This window comes from Strix aluco, chromosome 4 (genome assembly GCF_031877795.1).
Source record: "Strix aluco isolate bStrAlu1 chromosome 4, bStrAlu1.hap1, whole genome shotgun sequence".
Classification (NCBI taxonomy): domain Eukaryota; kingdom Metazoa; phylum Chordata; class Aves; order Strigiformes; family Strigidae; genus Strix; species Strix aluco.
In genome coordinates, this window is record NC_133934.1 from 111,945,718 (window position 1) to 111,967,018 (window position 21,301).

Consider the following 21,301-nt stretch of genomic DNA (forward strand, 5'->3'; position numbering starts at 1 on the left):
TAAAAGTTTGCAGGGTATGAGTTACAAGAGAAATGTTTTTTGAACACCTCCCAAAACATTGTACACTCTTTTTCTAGGTATCTTCAGAAATAGGTTTTTTGGAGGTGGTTCTGCTGATTCTCTTCATCATTCCTCCTTTTCTTAATGTCTGCTTTAAAGAGAAGTACACTGGGGCTTCAGATTCTGCCAGAGTCCATGCTCACAAATATACTGTCATCTTTCTGCTATGTAACATACTCAGTATCCTCAGGTGTGCAGTTAAATGCCATCAGCACAAAGTGTGTAGAAACCTTTTGTAAGGAGTCTTCATTTAAATGATGATTCTTTCTTCAAATACATATTCTACTTTAATATCTTTATCTTGAAAATTCTCTGACTGTATTAACATCAATCTAATACTTTAAATACACAGTATCTAGCATATTTTAAAATGGAGAAAAATTGCTGTGTTCTATTTAAATTAGTCTTTGTTCTGTGTTGTTTTATTGCTACTTTTTTCTAGCCATCACAAATACTAAGTAAATATTGAATCACTCACATTTATTTCTTTATTATTTTCAGCAGCTGTAGACTGTTCAGTGCCCAAAAGTAGGTTGACAAGCATCAAATGTAAGTATCTGTGATGGTAATTTTGCAAAAGCTTCTGTAAAACAAACTTAAAACAAAAGAGCCAGAGGAATAGAAGGGTAACAATAGAATAACCCTTAATAAAGCATTAATTTACCTGCTTGTTTCTTCAGCTTTTCACATTCTGCTCCAGCTATTGGTAGGAATCTGCAGTGAATGTAATGCTAGTGAGATGGACCTGGTCTGTTATGAGTTGTGCTTAGGATCACAATTTTGCTTAGGATTCTTTTCATTCACACAGTCAATGTAGCACATAAGGAGAATTTCAGTGTTTTCTTCCTCCTTTCTTCTGATGTGATGTGAGCTTGAACTTTCAAGCAGAACGCTTACTGGTGCAAGGTCAAGAGGAATTTTGGGAATGTGGGCACCTGGAGACTGGAACTGAAACTTCTCATTCCATTTCACAGAAAACAGAGGCAGTTACAAGTGCACAGCCCCACAGCCTGAATTAAACTGCAGTTACTTTTTCTGGGAGTTATCTCATTTCTTAACACTGTTTAAAGATATCAGTACTGTAGCCTTATTTCATAGTGTTAGCTGAAGAGCAATACTTTCAAATTATTGATTTATGGAATACTAAATGAAGTGTATTAGTCGAAGGGGATAAATAGCAGCTGTTTGTTAAAATAAGAGGTATATCTGTTATCTATCTGTCTTTTTACTAATGCAATTAGAGAATGTTCTTTTTTTCTCCAATTCAATATTTAGTTGCAACTGCTGAGGTACTGGAAAAAATTAAAGTATTCTTTTAGGATGGAAAGATAAATCTTCTGAGGACAGAATTTTTGTGGTTAGTCTCAAATACAGTCAAACCAGAGTGATACTGCCTTGTAAAATGATCAGAGTAACTAGAGCTGATGTAGGAAATTAGTCATCCTTTTGGCAGAAAGACTCAATTTTATTAGAATTTTTTTCAGTATTTCTGCATAATGGGTTGAGGCTGAATTAAGCAACAAGCTGCACCAGGATCAAAGATGATGTATGTGGGCTTGCCTTTTCCTGCTTTCAAAAGGTGCAGCACAGTCAGCAACAGTATGGCAGGGGTATCTTAGAGTCTGCAGGTTGCAGTAGGAATTTCAGATCACCTGTTCTGCCAAGTCATCTGAAAAAAGTCTTCCTTCGCATGCTCCAGCTCTACCAAGATTTGCTTTGAAACAAGCATGAAAATACAGGGTTGATGTAAGAAGAAAATTTACACCTACTTTTTTGTGTAATAAAACCCTCATGTAACTTTTCTTTTTGCATCTGCTAGAATCTTTCTTGAGATCCCTAATTAACAATTATTCTTCCATACCTTTTCAGGTCTCGGGTATTTCTCAACACCAACAACTGCCCATTTATTTTAGATTCTGCTGTCTTTACAGATAAAACGCTTCTGAGCTGGTAGCTTGCGTGTTTCACAGCAAAATGAGTTTCCCTGAATAATGAGTTAATTTTGGGAGACAGTGACAGTGCTTTAACTTTAACAGATAATTTTCATGACACTAGCAGGTGTGCTCTGTTTCAAGGAAATTTCCATTTCAGGTAGCAAGGCTTTGTACAATATGTTTCTCTTTCAATTCATCTTACTCAGACTGGTGTCTGACTATGTACATCTGTCCTGGTCACAGACAGAACATTAATCTCCTATACAGGGTGTGATGGAAACATTTCACCTTTGTTGCTGCTTTTGTTTTACGCATCTGTTTAATAAAATTGGTACACTAAATCCTTGCTAAATTGCTCCTTCACCTGTTTCCAAACTGGGCTGGAAAAAGCTGTTGCGTGTTTTGTCTTACTAGAACATGCATACAACCAACACAGCCCTAGAAGATGCTTTCCTGTTCAGAAAGGAAAAAAACTTAAAGCTGGGGGGGAAAAAAAAATAAAGCCTTTGATTGCAAAAAAAATTCAATTTACCTACTTTTATTCTAGCCTAAGACTTGGGAGTGCTAATTGTTACTTAGCTGAAATTTGTTATATTCCCAAAATAGAGCTAGCTCGTAAAGTGAAGCTGAGCATCATAGCTCAAGGATGGGGATCCTTGTCAGTAGCACAGGATTCATTTGGAAGAAATGTTGGACTTCCATCTCGATCTCCCAGAGCTGAGTATCTAGTGTGGTTAGAGCTTTTTATCCTTAGATTTAGCTAAGTTCTAAAATATAGTTTGGTTGATGTTCTGCACTGAGAGGAATTGTGCAATTATAAAATGACAATGAATCTGCTATTTTTAAAAATCTGTTTAACAAAGCAATTAATAATTGTCTTTTTTTTCCCTGGAAGTAGCTTCTCAAGACAGTATTATGCCTCTGCCCCAGTTTTCAGGTTTTATTTTGTGAGGTGCTTCATGTTCTCTAATAAAAATGAGAGTACCAAGTGAAAGATAGAAAGCAAAGTAATAAAGCAAGCTTACCTTAAAAATATCTTTTTATTAGAATATTCCTCAACATAGTGTTTTTACTTTACAATGCTGACAAGTGTTCCATATTACATTTTCATCTTAAATTGTCTGCATAAAATGGTACAAACACTTATTTTTCTTGCAGTAGAAGAATCCCCATTCTTTTCCTGCAAGAGCAAGAGAAACGTCTCAACATCTGATTTTGCTGGAGTTCAGCACTTGCCCCAGACACAAGGCTAGAAGTTATATAGCTTGCTTGCTGGTTCTGTTTACCACTTCAGAAGAGTGTCTTTCTACACAATACAGATGAGACACACTGATTGATAGATTTCCTGTCTAGTGATTTCTCTTCAACAGCTCTGTCTGTTTGCATTGTCATTTCTCCTAATATTTTGGAAGCTCAACTTCTGTCACATGTCTTCCTTCATGGAATCACAGAAATGTTGGTTGTAAGGGACCTTCAGAGGTCATTTACTCCTCCTTGAGCTTCCTGCTCAAGATAGAATCTGCCAACACTAAATCAGTCAGCCAAGTCTTGAAAACCTCCAGGGATGGAGATTCTGCAACCTGAGTAACCTGTTCCAATGTCTCAATATCTACGTAGCTAAAAGATTTTTTCCACATGTCCAATTCAAACACTGTCAGGATTAGGACAGAATTTACTTGAAAGCATTTATCCTGGTAATTCTGGTTTTAAAAGGCAGATTTTGGATGGTGGAATATAAGGGTTTTAGACGCCATAGTTGAAATTGTTTCGCGATGATCAACAGCAAAAGTGTCTCAACTGCAACAGGTCCAGGATTTACATGTAGGCATTTGTATCAGATTCTTAAGATTATCCTTTCTTAATAAAAATCTTTGATGATTAATATCTATACTCAATGTGTGCATGTAACTGATATTTTTTTCTGACCTGTTTTCTTCATATGTTTTGTCACCTCTCTGAGATCACTTTATAAACATTATAAACTCTGCCACACAGGCTGAGATTTGTGTGCTTAGCAAAGGGATAATTCCATGAGGCACATCTGCTTTCAAATTCTTCATTATTGGTCTCACTGCCTTCAAGGTATTTAAGATTAAGACTACTCAGGCATCCCTTGTCCAGTATCTGCACTATTCTTACAAACTCTAGATGTTTAAAATGAAATTGAAAATTATTTCATTTCATACCTAAAATTAGAGTGGTTGGGTTTTTTTCCAACTATTTTATGCATTTTTCATCAAGAGCCACAGGTTTCTGTACTGTAATCATAGCACAATCAAGTGTTACATGTTCAGGTGTTAAGCTTCGCACAAGGTATCATTTGTAGTGTCTCTGGGTGATCCACTGGAGAATAGTTTTTCTTCCTGTCTTTTATGAAACAGATTATGTGGAGATGACAGCCAATAGCTCAGGCAGTAGGAGTATTGAAAATGTACGGAGGAAGAAAATAAAGGAAAAGGATTTTTAGAATATTTTCAAACAATTTTCTTTTTTCTTGCTGGAGGTGGAATTCACACATGTGTCCAGGCACAGTTGCAACATCAATATGGCTGAATATCAGGGGAATCTCTGTAGTTGAGGGGTTTACAGCTCTATTCTTTCAGTAGTTCTGTGCCTGTCACTGCCTCAGCTGAAGCATATTATAACTTTTTTCTTGTCTTATTACTTACTGCATCCCAAATAAGGTTTCCATTCCACCCCTACTTCAAAAGAAATTGGGGGGGTGGGGGGTAAATTTTCGGTTTGAAATGCTAAGATTTATTAATAGCATAGTTACAAAACAGAATTCCTGCAGATAGTGTTAAAAAAAAATCCCCTGAAAATATGCTTCATGTACTGCTAAAATAGCAGGTGAGTATTTCCCTTTGGGGTTGTTGCCATGAATCAGTCATTAGTGTTTAAGAATTAAACATGATACTGTAGTTGGCATTCTCCCTGGCCAACTGAATGTGTTCTGTCCTTAAAGTGGATTTAGTTTCTACTGTTCTTTTCCTGGTATCTTAGCTGGCAGCAAAGTAGGCAAGCTGCCATGCCACTGGGCTAGCAGTGAGCATGTTCTTGTATATTAGATCAGCCTTATTGACTTAAAATAGTTGTTAAAATGTGAAACTTCTTGAAATGTGAAACTACTATGTTCAGAATTAGTCCAAGCATGTTGATTGATACTAGTGGCCATTAGAAGTCTGTGGTTGTGGAATTTGTGCCAGAAAACTTGACAAAAGCTATGCCAAATAAGACAGCTGCTGCTACACATGCCTGGTTTCTAACAGTACTAACTTTTCAACCCATATGTTTAGAGGTTTTTCCACAGGGCATATTGATAGTACAGCCTGAACCCAGTGATTAGTGTGCTTGGGAATGCAGGGCTCTTTGATACCGAGAAGGGTGGCAGGGGGAAAGAAGAAGAAGAAAAAAAAAGTATTCTGAGAAGTTACCCACCAGAAATCTATTTTAGCCTGATGGAACTTGAATGCTTGGTGGGGGTGGGGTTGAGAGGTGGGGAGGGACAATTCAGTCTGATTGGTAATGTTGTTCTACTTTTTGGGGGGTTAGATTCAAGTAGAAATATCAAGAAATATGTATCTTTACCTAATTCTGTATTTTAATTTTAATTCTTCATGTAATCGCATATTTTACATTATATCTGTCTACCCTTTATGCTATGAAAAGCAGAGATCTATGAAAAGCTATGTTATTGCTGCTGCTGTTTTATAGGAAGTTTTCACAATATCTCCCCATCTTTGATTCTTAACTTTTCTGTTGAGTCTTGTTCTTAAATATGCATTTCTGAAAATGAAAGTTATAAACAACTAATATAACTTCTTTAAAGTCAAACGCTCAGCTAATTCTGACATGTATGTTTTCAGAGTTCAAGTATGTCTTAGGAAATATGTTCTAGTATATTTACTAAGTCTGAATTTTTTGAGAGCAGCAAAGCCCACTGTGTGAAAAATCTTTATGAACAATACTTTTAACTGTAGTCAGTTAACTTTCTTTTTGCAGAAGTAAGTTAAAGTTTCTTCTACAGAAAGGTTTTCTTTCTTTTTTTTTTTATGAGAGGTAATTCATTTTAGATACGTATTCAGTACATCAGAAATATATTTTTCACAGAGTTTGTAGTTGTGAAAAGACATTAGATCATCTAGTCTGAAATAATGAGTTAAGTAGACCAAAAATTTCATCCAGTTGTGCTGATATGGAACTCAGCAACCATACTGAATATGGTAAATAAGGTAGCTGAACAAGAAAAGCCTGCAGTCTTGACCTATAAAGGTCAAGAAACAGAGAAAGCATAATTTCCTTTTGTAGTTGTTTCAGTAGTTAATCATCATTATTACTGAAAATGTGTCCCTGATTTTTAATTGAATTTAACCAGCTTTACCATCTGTCCCCTGGGGGGGTGAGTTTTTTTATACTATTTTCTACTGTTACTGAGGATCACAAAATAGCTATAGCATACCAGAGAACGGGAATATAAAATTATGCTTTCCACTTATTCTCAGCATTAGCTCAGTACGATATGTCTAAATTGCCCTTGGGGGCTGCCCCAGTGGTACCTTGAGACAAAATCCACTGTCCAAGCCCACCTAGAAGCCAGATGAACCTCTCTGTAGGGTAGATGGATGGAGGTTTACCTGAGAAAGCTCAGAAGTTTTCTTCAGCGTTGGTGCAGCATCTCTGTGTAGTAGGCTGTGCACAGGCTGCTGTATTCTTCATACAGCTGACAGAAGTATCTAAGAGATGTCTGTCAGATGAGGACCCCATATGAGGATCAGAGGTGGACGGATTTGGGATAATCTGTGCTTCTAGCCTCTCCTGAAATTCTGCTGAAGGATTCATGCCCCACTGTTAGGCTTTATTTCCAAGCTTTAGCAACAGCCAAATTTTGCCATTAGTATCTTTGCCAAGCAGTATCACATTTCTGAAGTATATTCTCTGATACAAACATTATTTGATACAAGCAAGGCTGTAGTATCAAGCCCTTAATAAATCCTTTGCCACCTTTTTTAATGGTGATTCCTCCCTTATTTGATGAAACAGTACTACTGATAATGGATGTGAAGGACTGCAGAATCGTCTCTTAGAGTTATGAAAATTAAAATTTCTGTATTAAGAAATTTAGATTCAGACTTATTAGAAACCTGAACTTCACACCCAGTGACAAAATTCAATTTGCATTTGATCTCGCCCCAGGTGCTTAAATCATGGTGTACTGGGGATTTGTGGAGAGCTGGGATGCTGATAGTAAAAATTCTTACAGAAGAAGGAGCTTGGTTGCAGAAGTAATATCACCAATGGGTATGCTGAACACTTTAATTATGGTCACTGCAGGCACTTCAAGCTCAGCAGAAATGATGTTGATGTTTTCATTGTTTATCTAAGAGAATTCTTTAGGGAAATAATTGTTAACTGCAAAAATAATATAAAAACACAATGGAGAAATGCTCAGTGTTGGACAATTCTTTTGAGATACATTGTTCTGCAAGCTGAACTCAATTTAAATCTAACTTAATATTTCATTGTCTACCATGGATTATTTATATCAAAAATGAAATAACTTGAAGATTAACTGCCAGTCGTACTGTGATGTGACATATGATAAATTTAGAGATTGGAAATTCAGAGCAAAGGACAACCACTGGCATTCCGGATCGTACTGTCCTTATAAGCACAGGGCTTTCAAGCTGCCGAGAAGTGTGGTATGTATGATTATTTTGTTTCTTCCAGGTTTATGACATTTGTTTTATAGCTTTAAGCATGTGTCTTGAAATACTGGTGCAGCCTAGGCTTAAGGAAAAAAGAATCAAGCCTACAGAGGGAGTATTCTAACAGGGAAATGTAACAATGTGATCTCTGTTTTGGAAGTGTGGTGTACTCTTTGCGAAAAGGGTATTTGCCTAGGCAAAAGTGTTACTTCTATGACAAGTTGATCAGAGTTTTGTAGGTAGCTGGTTATAGAGAATGCTACAGTTTAACTTCTAAAATTCATGGTCTTTCTTGTGCTTCCTCTCATTGACAATAGAATTAAGAGAACAGATTCATGGGGTGGGTGCAATAAGTTACGGAATTCAGTTTCACAATTTATCTGATTTATCTGATATACAAAAATCACTACTTTGTTTATATTCTAATAAATTTTCTCTTTACTATAAATCTTTGTGGTGGTTTTGAGCACAGCAGTTAATGAGATATAATTAATCTCAAAGTTTCTAATGAAGCTTTAAAAGGAACTCATGTCATTTGGATCTATGGACTGTATTTTTTTGATTCCTAAACATTTAGTTTTCCCTTTTTAAAGAGACCAGTGGTTTATTTTTTCTTTTATTTGTCACAAGATACTTATTGCCTTGAACTTTTCCCATATTTAACTGTACAAATGTGGTATTTTCTGGAGCCAATGTACAGTAAAAGCTACTAGCAGTGAAATTATTAAGTATATGTTAACAAATGTAGTTGATGTTTACTTCCCACTAGTCTATGATAGTATGCCAAGGGTACTCTTGTCAAATTTAGTTTATTAAACTCACTGAAAACTAACAAAGCTATATCTGTGATTGATCTGAAGCAGGAGATATCTTCAGCAGTGAGCAACCTTTCTGATTAACAGATAAATCTGCCTTTTAAAACTGCATGTTTCTTCCTGAATGCTGGTCTCACTCTTTTTGCATTTAATACATTCACAGCTGCAGAACAAGTGGTTATGTATGGCAGCCTTAAGTATCTTCAGCTCTTATCAGTTGTAATATTATAATTAGTGCCTCAAAGGTTCAGGCCGTTTATATGATACCATTTTCTGTCTGTCTAAAAGTCAAATGGAAAGACTGGATTCTCCAGTCCCTGCTTGGGGAAAGGATATGTGAAGTAAAGGGAGGTAACCAGCATGCATGTTTTTGTGTCTGTACCCATACCCTTCTCTGTGTTACTTGCTGATTGCCTCAGGGCTATCTTAACTTACATCTAGCTGTCTGTTTACATCTACATTAACTCTTTTCAAGAAGGATTTCTATATCTCTTGCTTTGCTGGTTTCACAGTTCCAAGCTTTTACAGCCAATCTAGCCTGAAGATTCCCTACTTTGGCAACAGGATGGGTACACTGCTGTGATTTTCTGTTTTGCATATGCCTGCTCTGCCTTTCAGTATGCATGAGTGACTTTATAGCTTTTGGAACGCACTTAATGGATTAGCTGAGCTAAGCTCACTATATGACTGGTGCGAGGCAAAGACTTTACATTTCCTGTGCAGGTGACAGTAGTCCCAGTGGGTCATTCTGACATCCAAAGATAGCCTTAGTTGGCATACTTACTATTCTTTCTTTCTTTACTCATGGGCACGAGCCGTGCTTTGGCTGAGAAGCGTTGTAGCACACAGTCCTCGAGGAGGTTTGTAGTAGTTGGCTTTTAGAGCTTTCAATGACAGTAGTAAAGGCAGAGTCTGTCCACATATGTTAAATCTCAGACTGTACCCTGTAAAGAGCAGACAGAATAAGGACAACATGAGAACTCAGTTTTGCAATACTATTCACACTGCTTTGCACTTTGCCTGGAAACTCCTGTTAAGCCATGGCATGCAGGTAGAACATGCAGTAAAGTTATTAAGCCTGTCTTGTCTTAAACAAACCCACCTTCCACCTAAGCACTTGAGTGTAAGGAAATTTCAGTTTCAGGCATCTACTCACCCTTAAAAAATGAGACACCCATACTTCTGTATGATTTGCATTCTTTTCTTTGTAGATCTCTCATTCATTCATTGTTTCCCTAGATATCTATTCAACACTCATTTCAGCCATCACCATTTTACCTGAGCAGTAGGCAAGACTTGAGTTTTCACAGCTTCCGTGCATATGCACACACTCACACACTGTTGGCCCAGCATGAGTAATTATTTATCTCAAACAAGTAAGACTTCTGACCTGTATCTAATTTTTGAGTGCTCATCTGTATCTTTTAAGACAAACACAATTAGAAATAATATTAATTTAGAATAGCCGTGTAATAGTAATATAGCATAGGAAGAAAAATATTGAGTTTTAATTATTTAATGGTACAGTGTATTTTTTCCTCCTGTTACAAGGCATATTTTTAATTCAAAGTTGTTGAATTTAGCATATCTTAACTTCAGCTAGTTTTTTCCAGTAATAAAAGCAACTTCATGTTGTAAGTACTCTAATGGAATATGCTGGATGAATCAGCAGCCATAAAAGAAATTACTTTGTATTTTACATATAAATTGTAAGAATTGAAAGAAAGAGAAAGAGGGATTTCCCTTAGGAATAAGAGCAAGGATTTTGCATCTGAAAGAATAATTTCTAGTTTAAAGGGGAACTAAGATGTTTAATAAGATGAATACATGTACTTAAATAATACATGTACTTAAATAATTCCTAGAAATTAATATGTATGTAGGGTTAATGTACACAGATGAATGTATTTTAAAGGTTGATTAAATGTCTTCAAATTGCTGTAGTTCTCAGCTGCCTAGAAGAATGTACCACACCAATCCACGAAGTTCTTTATATTTCCATGTGTTAAGTATAGTCATGTGTGTCAAGATTGGGGTCTGCCAGACTATGATACAAATACGTTATGAAACCGAAGAAGAAATCCCCAAAGGCCTTTCTGTCTATGTGCCTGTATCAAACAAACCATTCGTACACTTGGGTCTGTGTTAAGTGAATGAGAAATGCAGTCAAGAGTTAAAACAGGTTTCACTGTGTACACAGATTTCAAAAGTGTGCTTGCTTATATAAACCCTCTTCTTTCCCTTTTGGAAACTAAATGGGAAATGTTTTTCATCAGCTTCACCTGGATTTTTCAACTTTGTGAACTTCATCTGTGGCACCTGGGTGCTCATGATTCTTTGGACTTTGGACTGTATTATGCAAAATATCAGATGTAGGTGACTGATAGCAAACTGGAACACTGAAAATTTACCCATGTTTTGGGCTCCTCTCTGTCTGATGGCATAGATACCTAACGCATCTTCTGTGCTGCATGTACACTGTGAGCAAGGTCTTGGACTGCAGACCAATGTAGACTGATGACAGTTTCCCCTCCCGATCTGACAGTGGCCCTTTCAAAGCATCTGCCTTCATTTTTTATATTCTTGACATGAACTACTTGTTTTGCCATGAATTTCTGTACTCGGGGACTACTTACTATTTTTCCATGGTGTGAGCATGGATTTTTTACATGTCAAATTTACTAACAGTAAAAACATACTTTTGCTGAAATACTGGATGAGACTACAGTCAAAGGAGTTCTATCTGTAAAAAATTAAGAGCAAATGTGTGAGTTTTTGAGCAGAGTGCTCTGTTAGCAGTACTGATCTTGGAATCCCTGCATAGTGGTGTATTAGTTGTAAGATGAGAATACTTCAGGGAAGCTAAGGAACAGCTTCAGCTAAGATACCGCTTCAGCTAACAGCATACTCTTAATATTTTTCTTGTAAGAATAGAGATTTTTTTTTTAATTGCTGTGTGTTGGAAGTGGAACTTTGCTGAGCAGTTGGAAACCCCTATAACATTTTCAAATCACTTAGGACAAAAAAAGAATAATAGTTCTGTTTGGATCTGACAAACTTTGTCTCTTTCCTAAGTTGCTGACCAGCAAAGAAGAGAGAAACTTGAAAAGAAGATAGCCAGGTGTGAAGAGGAAATGAGTGTGGGGAAAACTGCCTCCCGATCCAGCTCAAGAGAGAGTGGAAGGCTGCTGCCATCCTCTTTTGGAAAGGTAGATATTTTAATTTTGTTTAGTAGATATCATGGTCTACTTGCCTCAGCATAATAACAGCTGATCACTGCTGTGCAGCAGCTCTGGAGGGAGGGCTGGCATATTTCAAGCAGCAGAAAATAGACAAGGGTCTTCCTGGCATGTGCCCAACACCAAATGCATGTCTCAGCCTTCTGACAAAGATGGCAGGTATCTGGATGAAGAGTGCTTGTGGTACATTCAAGCTCTAGTTACCCTTGAATTCTGTCACTTTCAGCTGAAATTCCCATGTCCTCTCTGTCACTCCAGAGCTTTCTACCCTTTCCTAAGGCAGAACTCTAGTTACCATTAATCTTCCTAGCGAAGAATCGAGAATCTTCTATTTTTTTTTTTCCTGTATCCAAAATTCTACTTTGGAAATACATTTCATAGCTAGCAATATGCTACATGCTCAAATTGCAGTTACTGATAGTGAAAATAGTACTTAAGCCATCAAAACAGGTGCTTTTCTGTCTATATACATAGGTTCACTTATTTTGGCTGGCATTTCATCTACATATGTGGTGTATATTTCCAAATAATAAATAAATAGCCTAATAAATTACATTCTCTTGCTCATCACTGTAAAGGAGCAATTGCAACTTAAAGCAGAATGATGTTTTAACTCTGATTTTAACAGCAAATTCTTCATATGTTGTTTAAATATCTGTTGAGCTGGAGAACATTTCCAAGTAGTACAGAAAGCTCACCATTAGTTTCTTTCTGTGCGACTGGTTTTTGCAGCAGGCAGTCTGAGTGTGACATTATTGCAGTGTAGAGAAATAATGCTTTGAAATTCAGCACATGGCTTTTAGTTATGGATGAAAGTGCAAACATGCATAAGAAAGGGGGGAAATATATTTAAAATCCAAATTTTGTTTTTTATTAATACCATTTTTTTCCTTCCATGTTATTTTCTGCAAACTGGGGGCAGAGGAAGTTCCTTAAATTATTTCCTTGCAAAACCAAGTAAAGTGTGCTTAAAATGTACCTCTAATCATTGCATAAATTCTCAGTTTTAAAATGAAAGGATGCATTTCTGGTCTTTAATATAATGTTATAACAGACTGTTGCTTTTTTCCTTTGTTTTAATCGTTTGCAAAACAAGGTCTTCCTAAAATAATAATCTGTCCCAGTTCTTCTAATCAGCTCCCACCAACATTTGTCTTGAAAGTGTAGTCTGTATCATGCCAACAGAAACTGCAGCTTTCCTTATGTTTGTCAGCCTCAGGGTATAATCCAACAAACTGTCTGAATCTGAATTTCAAGTTATCAACTGAAAAGTATATTTTAGGAAGTGATGTTGGGAGAGTTGCCAAATGAATGTTTAACTGCACATAAAAAGTAATTTTTGGATAGAATGCTTTTTTTGCCTCTAGGTGGTTTTTTTTAACTTTACAAATGTAAAGAGTAATCTTCACTAAAATACTATTTGGCATTTTGTTAATCAAATTATTGATTGCTGGACTTACAAAATATGTTTCACTGTAGTATAAATGAGCACCAATGAGTCTGTAAAAAGTGAAAATCTGTAAGTGAGCCTTCTGTTAGAAGGGTAGGCACTGGAGTAATTGGGCTGTCATATTTTTGTGCTAAAAATAAAGCCCTATTTAAACTTTACTTCATTTGCCACAATATACATTGATTTCCTATGCTTGTTTATACACCAAGGGAGAATTCTACTTCAGTGATTGGATGTCCTCTAATGCATTGTGAGGATGAGTTAGCCATTCTAATCGTATTTCTCTAGCCATCAGGATATATCAGTAGGTGACAGCTGGAAAACAAATTCTAAGGATGCCTATTAAAGCATGTGATAATGTAGAGGATTTTTGCCACACAGTAATCATATTATTGCTGTCACTGTTGCCATTAGGAAAAAGCTGATTATAAATCTTCGGTTTGTGGAACTGCTCCAAAAATAGTTTTGTTGAATTATTAGGAAATTCATGGGTTGGGATGAGATTCAGCACAAATTTGAAGCAGTCAACCTTGGAATACTCAAGGTTTCCAAGGAGGTAATGGCAAGAGTAGAATGTGGTCTGTGCTTAATAAGCATCTTACAGCATTACAGAAGGAGTGTAAGAAAGAGAGACAACTAGAATTCTCCTGGCTTTGCCACTGTTACATTCAAATGTAAGAATACAAAAGTTAAAGAAATTACTTTTATAGTGGGTAATTTCTTGCCTATAAAATGTGGCTCTTGTAAAATATATATCAATTTAAGAGTAACATACATACATATATATATATATAAAAATATAATAACCCTTGTAACTCTGACAAGGTCAATGTCTGGCTAGATTATAGGCTCAATACATGCTAACCAGCTTTGATATATGCACCTGACTTTCTATTTTCAAAAGGCTTCATTCATTAGCATTCACTTTTTATGCATTCTGCTAAGTCTGGTGCCTTTATTTCATAATTTTCATTTTTCACATAGCTGCATTTATTATTATTTAATGCTGCAATATAGCACAGTAACTGTTTTCAATTGAGACTGTGCTTTGTGCGTGGTAAAACCAGAAAGAAGTAAAAATAATTCTTTTAAATTATATAATACGTGTTACACGTTTCTTAAAACCTCTGTGATTTAGTCAGTGTATTTTATTATACACTGAGCCAACTATGAAACTGAATAACTATAATGTGTCTTGAACCTGACTGACTTGCTCTTTGACTGTTCTGTACAAGAGTTTAAATGCACAAGAACAGTGAATTCTTTATCTGCTATATCTATTTATAAATTTTAATTTACTGTAATGTGAGAATCTGCTATGATACATAATGAGCTGAGAAAGTTATTTCTGTTGTGGTTACCTAGATTTCATTACTGACTTTTTGAAATAATCAGTGATTTTAAGCAAAGAGAGCCATGAGTGAAGATGTGATAGATGTTTATGGTGTCATGCATTCCTCTACTTTTAGCAGAAAACCTAAGTAAGAAGCTAAGGAGCAGGCTCATTTTCAAATGGGACAATGGAGCAGTCTTTGGATGGGATTGCTAGCAATTAAATTACTTCAAGGACAGTAGTTTATCTCTCACGGTCAAGTAGAAGGGCAGGGAATATACACTGCATATTTGTAGGCATGTTTTTGTCTTCTTTTTTTTTTCCCTAGCTAAACATCTGATGTTTTTATAGATAGAGATTAGAGAAGAAAATGAACATGCTTGCTTACAGTTAACTTGCCTATACCAACACAGGTGTACAAATAATTTTCTGAAACCTTGGTGACAAATTGCAGACAAACGGCATTCTCTGACATTCCTTAAAATCCTTTTGAGGCCACCAACATAGTTCCTTGTTCCTGATATTGTTTCTTTGTATATCCAAAGGCTGAACTGCCTACCTATTTGGGCAGTAAAGGTTTGCCCCAGGATAAGGGCCTCAAAAGACATTCTTTCTCAGTACTTGAATGAGTACTTCTCAAGACTGACACAAATATGGCTTGGTTTGCAGTTCTATCTAGTCACCTTAGCTACTTGGTCTGTTCTACTTATGATACATTTGAGGAGAAGAACAAACTGCCCTAAGCTTCCTCATAAATAAGGAATGCTTAAATTTACGATATTGCCACATTTACCCTGTACCTTTGTCTTGTTTTAGGATTACCTCAACCGTTTCCAAGGAATAGAACAAGTGGCTTTCATGAGGTATAGTTATGTAATTGGCTAATATCACTTAATATTTTCTTTTACTATAATTTGGTATATTGCAGGGCACCAGTCATCATATGTTCACAAATGCTTCTACAATCTGATTTATATTGCAGCTATGTGAACTGTTTTAATCACTGAACTGAGAGTAAAAAGTATACAAGAAAAATTAAGCTGTTTATAATACATACTGAAGGGTATGGAATTAGCCACCTACATAGATGTATTCTGAAACTTTTCAGTCTTACCTGTTTTCTGTAGTGCTGAGCTACCACTGCAAGTACTTTTTATGCAAATAATCACACTGGTAAGTGCATTGGGTTTGCATGGCAAGGTTTTGATAGCAGGGTGATGTCCTGGTTTTGGCTGGGATAGAGGTAATTTTCTTCCTAGTAGCTGGTATAGTGCTGTGTTTTGAATTTAGGATGAGAATACTGTTGATAACACACTGATGTCTTAGTTGTTGCTAAGCAGTGGTCAAGGACTCTTCAGCATCTGATACTGCCTTGCCAGTGAGTAAACTGGGGGGCACAAGAAGTTGTAAGGAGACACAGCCAGGACAGCTGACCCAAACAGGCCAAAGGGATATTCCATACCATATGGTGTCATGCTCAATATATAAGCTAGGGGGAGAGCTGGCTGGGGACTGCTGCTCGGGAATTGGCTGCACATCAGTCGGCAGTCGTTAAGCAATTGCGTTGTGCATCACTTGTTTTGTATATTTGATTTATAATTATTTTGAATACAATATTTATATAATTATGATAATATAATTATTATTATAATTATTATAGATTATTATTTTCCCTTCCTTTTCTGTCCTGTTAAACTGTCTTTATCTCAACCCATAAATTTTCCTTTTTTTTTCTTATTCTCTCCCCCATCCCACTCCGGGGGGTAGTGAGCAGACGACTGTGTGGTGTTTAGCTGCCTGCCAGGTTAAACCATGACAGGGGGCTACAGGGGTGGCTTCTGTGAGAAGCTGCTAGAAGCTTCCCCTGTGTCCGATAGAGCCAATGCCAGCCGGCTCCAAGACAGACCCACTGCTTGCCAAGGCTGAGCCCATCGGTGACAGTGGTAGTGCCTCTGGGATAACATATTTAAGAATGGGGGAAAAAAAACCAAACTGCAACTGCAGCCAAAGAGAAGAGTGAGAATATGGGAGAGAAACAACTCTGCAGACACCAAGTAGTGAACAAGGAGGGGGAGGAGGTGCTCCAGACACCAGAGCATAGATTCCCCTGCAGCCCGTGGTGAAGCCTGTGGTGAGGCAGGCTGTGCCCCCACAGCCTATGTCAGTTAACGGTGGAACAGAGATCCACCTGCAGCCCATGGAGGTCCACGGTGGAGCAGATCTCCAGCTGCAGCCCGGGGAGGACCCCACAATGGAGCAGGTGGGTGCTCCTGAAGGAAGCTGTGACCCCGTGGGAAGCTTACACTGGAGCAGGCTCCTGGCAGGACCTGTGGACCTATGGAGAGAGGAGCCCATGCTGGAGCAGGTTTTCTGGCAGGACTTGTGACCCCATGGGGGGCCCACGCTGGAGCCATCTGTTCCCAAAGGACTGCACTTCATGGAAGGGAGGGACCCATGCTGGAGCAGTTTGTGAAGAGCTGCAGCCTGTGGGAAGGACTCATGTTAGAGTTCATGGAGGACTGCAAGAGGCTCCACAGTGGAGCAGGAGAGGAGTGTGAGGAGTCCTCCCCCTGAAGAGGAAGGAGCAGCAGAGACAATCTGTGATGAGCTGACCATAACCCCCATTCCCCTTGCCCCTGTGCTGCTAGTGAGAAAATCAGGAGTAAAGTTAAGCCCAGGAAGAAGGGAGGGGTGGGGGAAGGTGTTTTAAGATTTGGTTTTATTTCTCATTATCCTACTCCGATTTGATTGGTAATAAATTAAACTAATTTCCCCGAGCCGAGTCTGTTTTGCCCATGGCAGTAACTGCTGAGTGATTTCCCTGTCCTTATCTCAAGCCATGAGCCTTTCGTTTTATTTTCTCTCCCCTGTCCAGCTGAGGAGGGGAGTGATAGAGCAGCTTTGGTGGGCACCTGGCATCCAGCCAGGGTCAACCTACCACAGTAAGCCGCATTATACTGCTTGCTAACACAGGCATTTGTTTGGCATTGTTACTGCATGTTATCAGTTCAGCATTTAATTATGCTGTAGTAGTAAAATCAGTTGGCTCACATGAGACACCATCAAGAAGGGCTTATTTTGGCTCAGCTAACTGAAAAAAAATAAACTCTTTGCATTAGGCATCAGCAACTATGGACATTTTAGAGTACTAGAATAGCATAGAGAGGTCTTTATGTGGTAAGATACATACTGATGTGGGAGAAAACGGTTGTGTGGAATTGTTGTGAAGGAAATATATGGTAGAACAGCAGTGTGATCTGTGAGTTAATTTTGATGGTAAACTATCTGCATTTTTTAATATTCCTCTAAATAGCATTTACTGCATGCCACAAAATGTATATTCATCACCTTGAGTCTTAATTTAAAATATTAGTGGGTCTGAAAGGGAAAAAATGGAATAGTGTAGATTCAAAACAGTAGCAGTGTTATGAGAAAATGCAGCATTTATACAGTAAGAGTCATATTGCTTAGAACGTTTAAGAACGCCTTTTTAGGATTTGAATGATAGACTAGAAAATCTGTGTATATTTACAAACTATACTATGGATTACATAGGTTAATATGCTATACTATATATTGCTAGTAATATATGACTATACTATACATTAGTAGGCTATAATGTTATGAATTTTCAACAAATGTATAAGGATTTACAATTCTTTTTTTCACCCTCCCTACCTCCCCCAGTAGGAGACTTCAAAAGTTTCACAATGAGTATCTTGAAGAATTGACACAGGTACTTTCTTTTACAGTTGATTTTGCTGCTTTTGTTGGCATTCATTCCATTGCCACTTACTGGTGGGGAAAATCACACGTCCAGCCTTCAGTCCACATCTTAATCATCTGATTATTTTCAAAAAGTGAAGCTTTCTTGAGGATTTTCTCCAGGTTTCTATTGTGCTCAGGCAATGAAGCAGCACGCTTCAGTGTTAGTCTCTCAAAATAATTTCCACTTGGGTTAATTATAAGACGAGGATGGGTTTCTGGATGAATCCGTGAATCTTCTCAACTGGCAGTTAGGCTTGTATGTCATAAATAAATGCATATCACAACATATGTTTAAGTCATATCATACTGAGTCCACTCTTCCTCAGGCTTTCTATAGGGGAGCTATTCCTTCAGTGACTTCAGTAATGTAATGCTTCTACGTAATAGTTTTTACTTGTTTGATAGAAGCATAATAGAGATAATGGAACACATATGGAAATCAACTTCCCTTTCTACCTTTTTTCAGAGTTTTATGGCCTGTACAGATTTCTCCTTATCTTCCTGTTATTTGTTCAGGTGGTGGAGATACATCAAGAAGTTAATCTCTGTGTTAGCCTATCTGAACCTAAACTTCAGGTCTGTTAAAAATCTGGTTCTTAATTGACCTTAGAAATTGAATTTTCTTCTTAGGAAACACCTCTGCTTGTATATATTCTCTTCAGTCTTGTAGTTTAGTTGCTGTTGATGTGGAGCTTTATGAACTGAGTGTAAGGAAAGTAAAATATTTTTAATCTGGGTAGTTAGTTAAAACTGAATTAATTTGGGCTTGTTAGCTGTTGATTTTGAATTGGGTTTTCTCAGATGTCATTTTGGTTTAGCTGTTATTTTGCTTTGTATTATACTGATCGCATGGTATGGCAATGAGATTTTACAGAATAACACTGTCCTCAGCTTGTCTTTCTCACTGTTTTAGGACCTAGGTGCAAGCACTGTCTCTGGGAGTTGTACTGCAAGGTAGTCTGAGTACACACAGTGTGGGTCATCTCTTCTCCATCGTATGGTTGTGTGTAACAGAACTTGAATTGCATAAATAGTTATACATGTGGATGAAATAAGTTAGTTTATAGAAAATTTGATTGCTGTTAGGCTTCTGGTTTAATCTTCTAATTCCGCAATGTGGCTGTCCTTGGAGATTGTGAAAAGTTGCACATACTTTTCACTGTCTGACAGAATATTCAGTGGGTGGCTGTATCCTAGGCAGGAAAAGAAGGTACAACCGCTGTCTTGCTAAGATGCTTCCTAACTTTTCAGACACACTGTAAAGCACATTTACTAGTGCACATACCCTGTCCAGTTTGCAAATTTTTCAAAATCCTTTCTATAACAGAAATAAAATTTGTATTGAATTGTTCTTTCTCATTTGGAAAAAAACCCAAACAATAACTTAAGATGTCACTTAGATTTAGTTGTCTCACTTGTCTTTGCCACAGTGTCATAATACAATTCAGGAATAATGTTGAATTTTTAAGCATCAAGTCTTTTTTTTTTTCAGAAAGCAGAAAAAATAGTATGGTCTTTCTAAATAATTCATTCTTTAACCTTTCTCAATGATAGACTTAGTTTTCAGATTTTGATTATAGGTTACCAACTGTTTTCTTATCCCTGGCATTAAAATCATGTTTCGGATAAGAGTCAGCCCTTCTAAAACTAAATGTGTTGGAAAATTCCCCATCACCTTCCACAGGACAGATTTATGTTCATGATCATCAATAGTTTCTGGTGTACTTGGCTTCCTCCTTATTAACTACTCTTAATATTTGTTGCAGTGCTTCACTAACTTTTTAACTTACTCAAGACTTAAAAATAACCTTACAGATCTCAAAAAGAAGATGCATAGATGAGCTTTTGCTGTAAGATTTCCCATTTTGTTTTGATTGTCTTCAATGAGATTTGTTTGGCTAGATTCTGTACAAAATAGATGGTTACTGAAAACAGCAATTAGGCATTCTTACTAACTAAAGTTGACGCCTGGACTGCAACCTGCATATAAAATAGTCTTATATTGTGCTTTTGGTGAGGAGTGAGTTAGCTGACCCCACACTGCCTACATCTTACCTTAGCCATACCACCATGTACTACTGATTTGTCTCTTGGTTGTTGTCTAACTAGTAGCCTTGTAACTGTATCCTTTTAAAGTAACATTGAATATGAGTTTGCTTCTGAGAATGGAAGTACATTTTAAACTCTAATGTGTTGAACAGTTAAGAAGCAGGAGCAGTAATACCATTTCTCTGCCATCACCTGAAATCTATTCATAATCATATTCATATCTATTCATAAACACAGCATGTTGTTATTTGTCCTGTTTAACTGTAGTATACTTGCAGTGTTGCCTTTCTGTAGTGTTAGAGGGGAAGTTTCACAGCTGCCTATGTACCTGCTGGGTTGAGAAACCCAAAGGAGAACAGGATAGAAGCTTGACTGTGTCTACTAGAGGACATTATGAATGTTTGTATTATCATAGCAATTAGGACATTTCTCATGGAGCGGGGTACCATTACAGAAGGTAACATCATGTGTTTGTACAGCCCTACCAAAGATGTGTATCTCCCACCTACAGGAAGAAAAGAGTCACACAGTTAGATATAGTTTTCTTCTTATTCTGTGTCTAAACCACATTACAGTATTTTCCATGTTGGTCTAAGCTGAATCAGTGAGCAGTGCCCCTTAGAGAATATACATCTTACAAAGATCGCCGGCGTATGATACACTTTGAAGCTAATAGGATTTGTCGAGAGAGGCAACAACTCCACACTTGAAGAGAATACATATTATGAACTAGTCAGTAAGATAATTACGGACAATGTCTACCTTACCTTGCCCAGATGGTATGAACAGAGCATACCCAGATAAAATAATTTGCCTCAATGCAATGATTCCTTGACTCTTAAAAATGTATTGAGCCTTTCGACTAAAATGATTAAAACTCTTGGTTTGATGTAGCCATCAACATTCTGTAACAAAGCACCAGTGTATTATTACTGAGGCAAACCATTT

The 21,301-nt window shown here is 37.2% G+C and overlaps 1 protein-coding gene across 1 annotated transcript in view; it reads left to right on the plus strand.

Annotated features, from left to right (window-relative positions):
- The window catches only part of SPATA7 (spermatogenesis associated 7), a 44,396-nt gene that overhangs the window by 13,845 nt on the left and 9,250 nt on the right, over positions 1–21,301 (plus strand). Inside the window, exons 4-5 of the mRNA XM_074824890.1 lie at positions 562–609; positions 11,590–11,723. Of these exons, the coding sequence (XP_074680991.1) occupies positions 562–609; positions 11,590–11,723 (182 nt within the window). The remainder of the gene's footprint in view (positions 1–561; positions 610–11,589; positions 11,724–21,301) is intronic.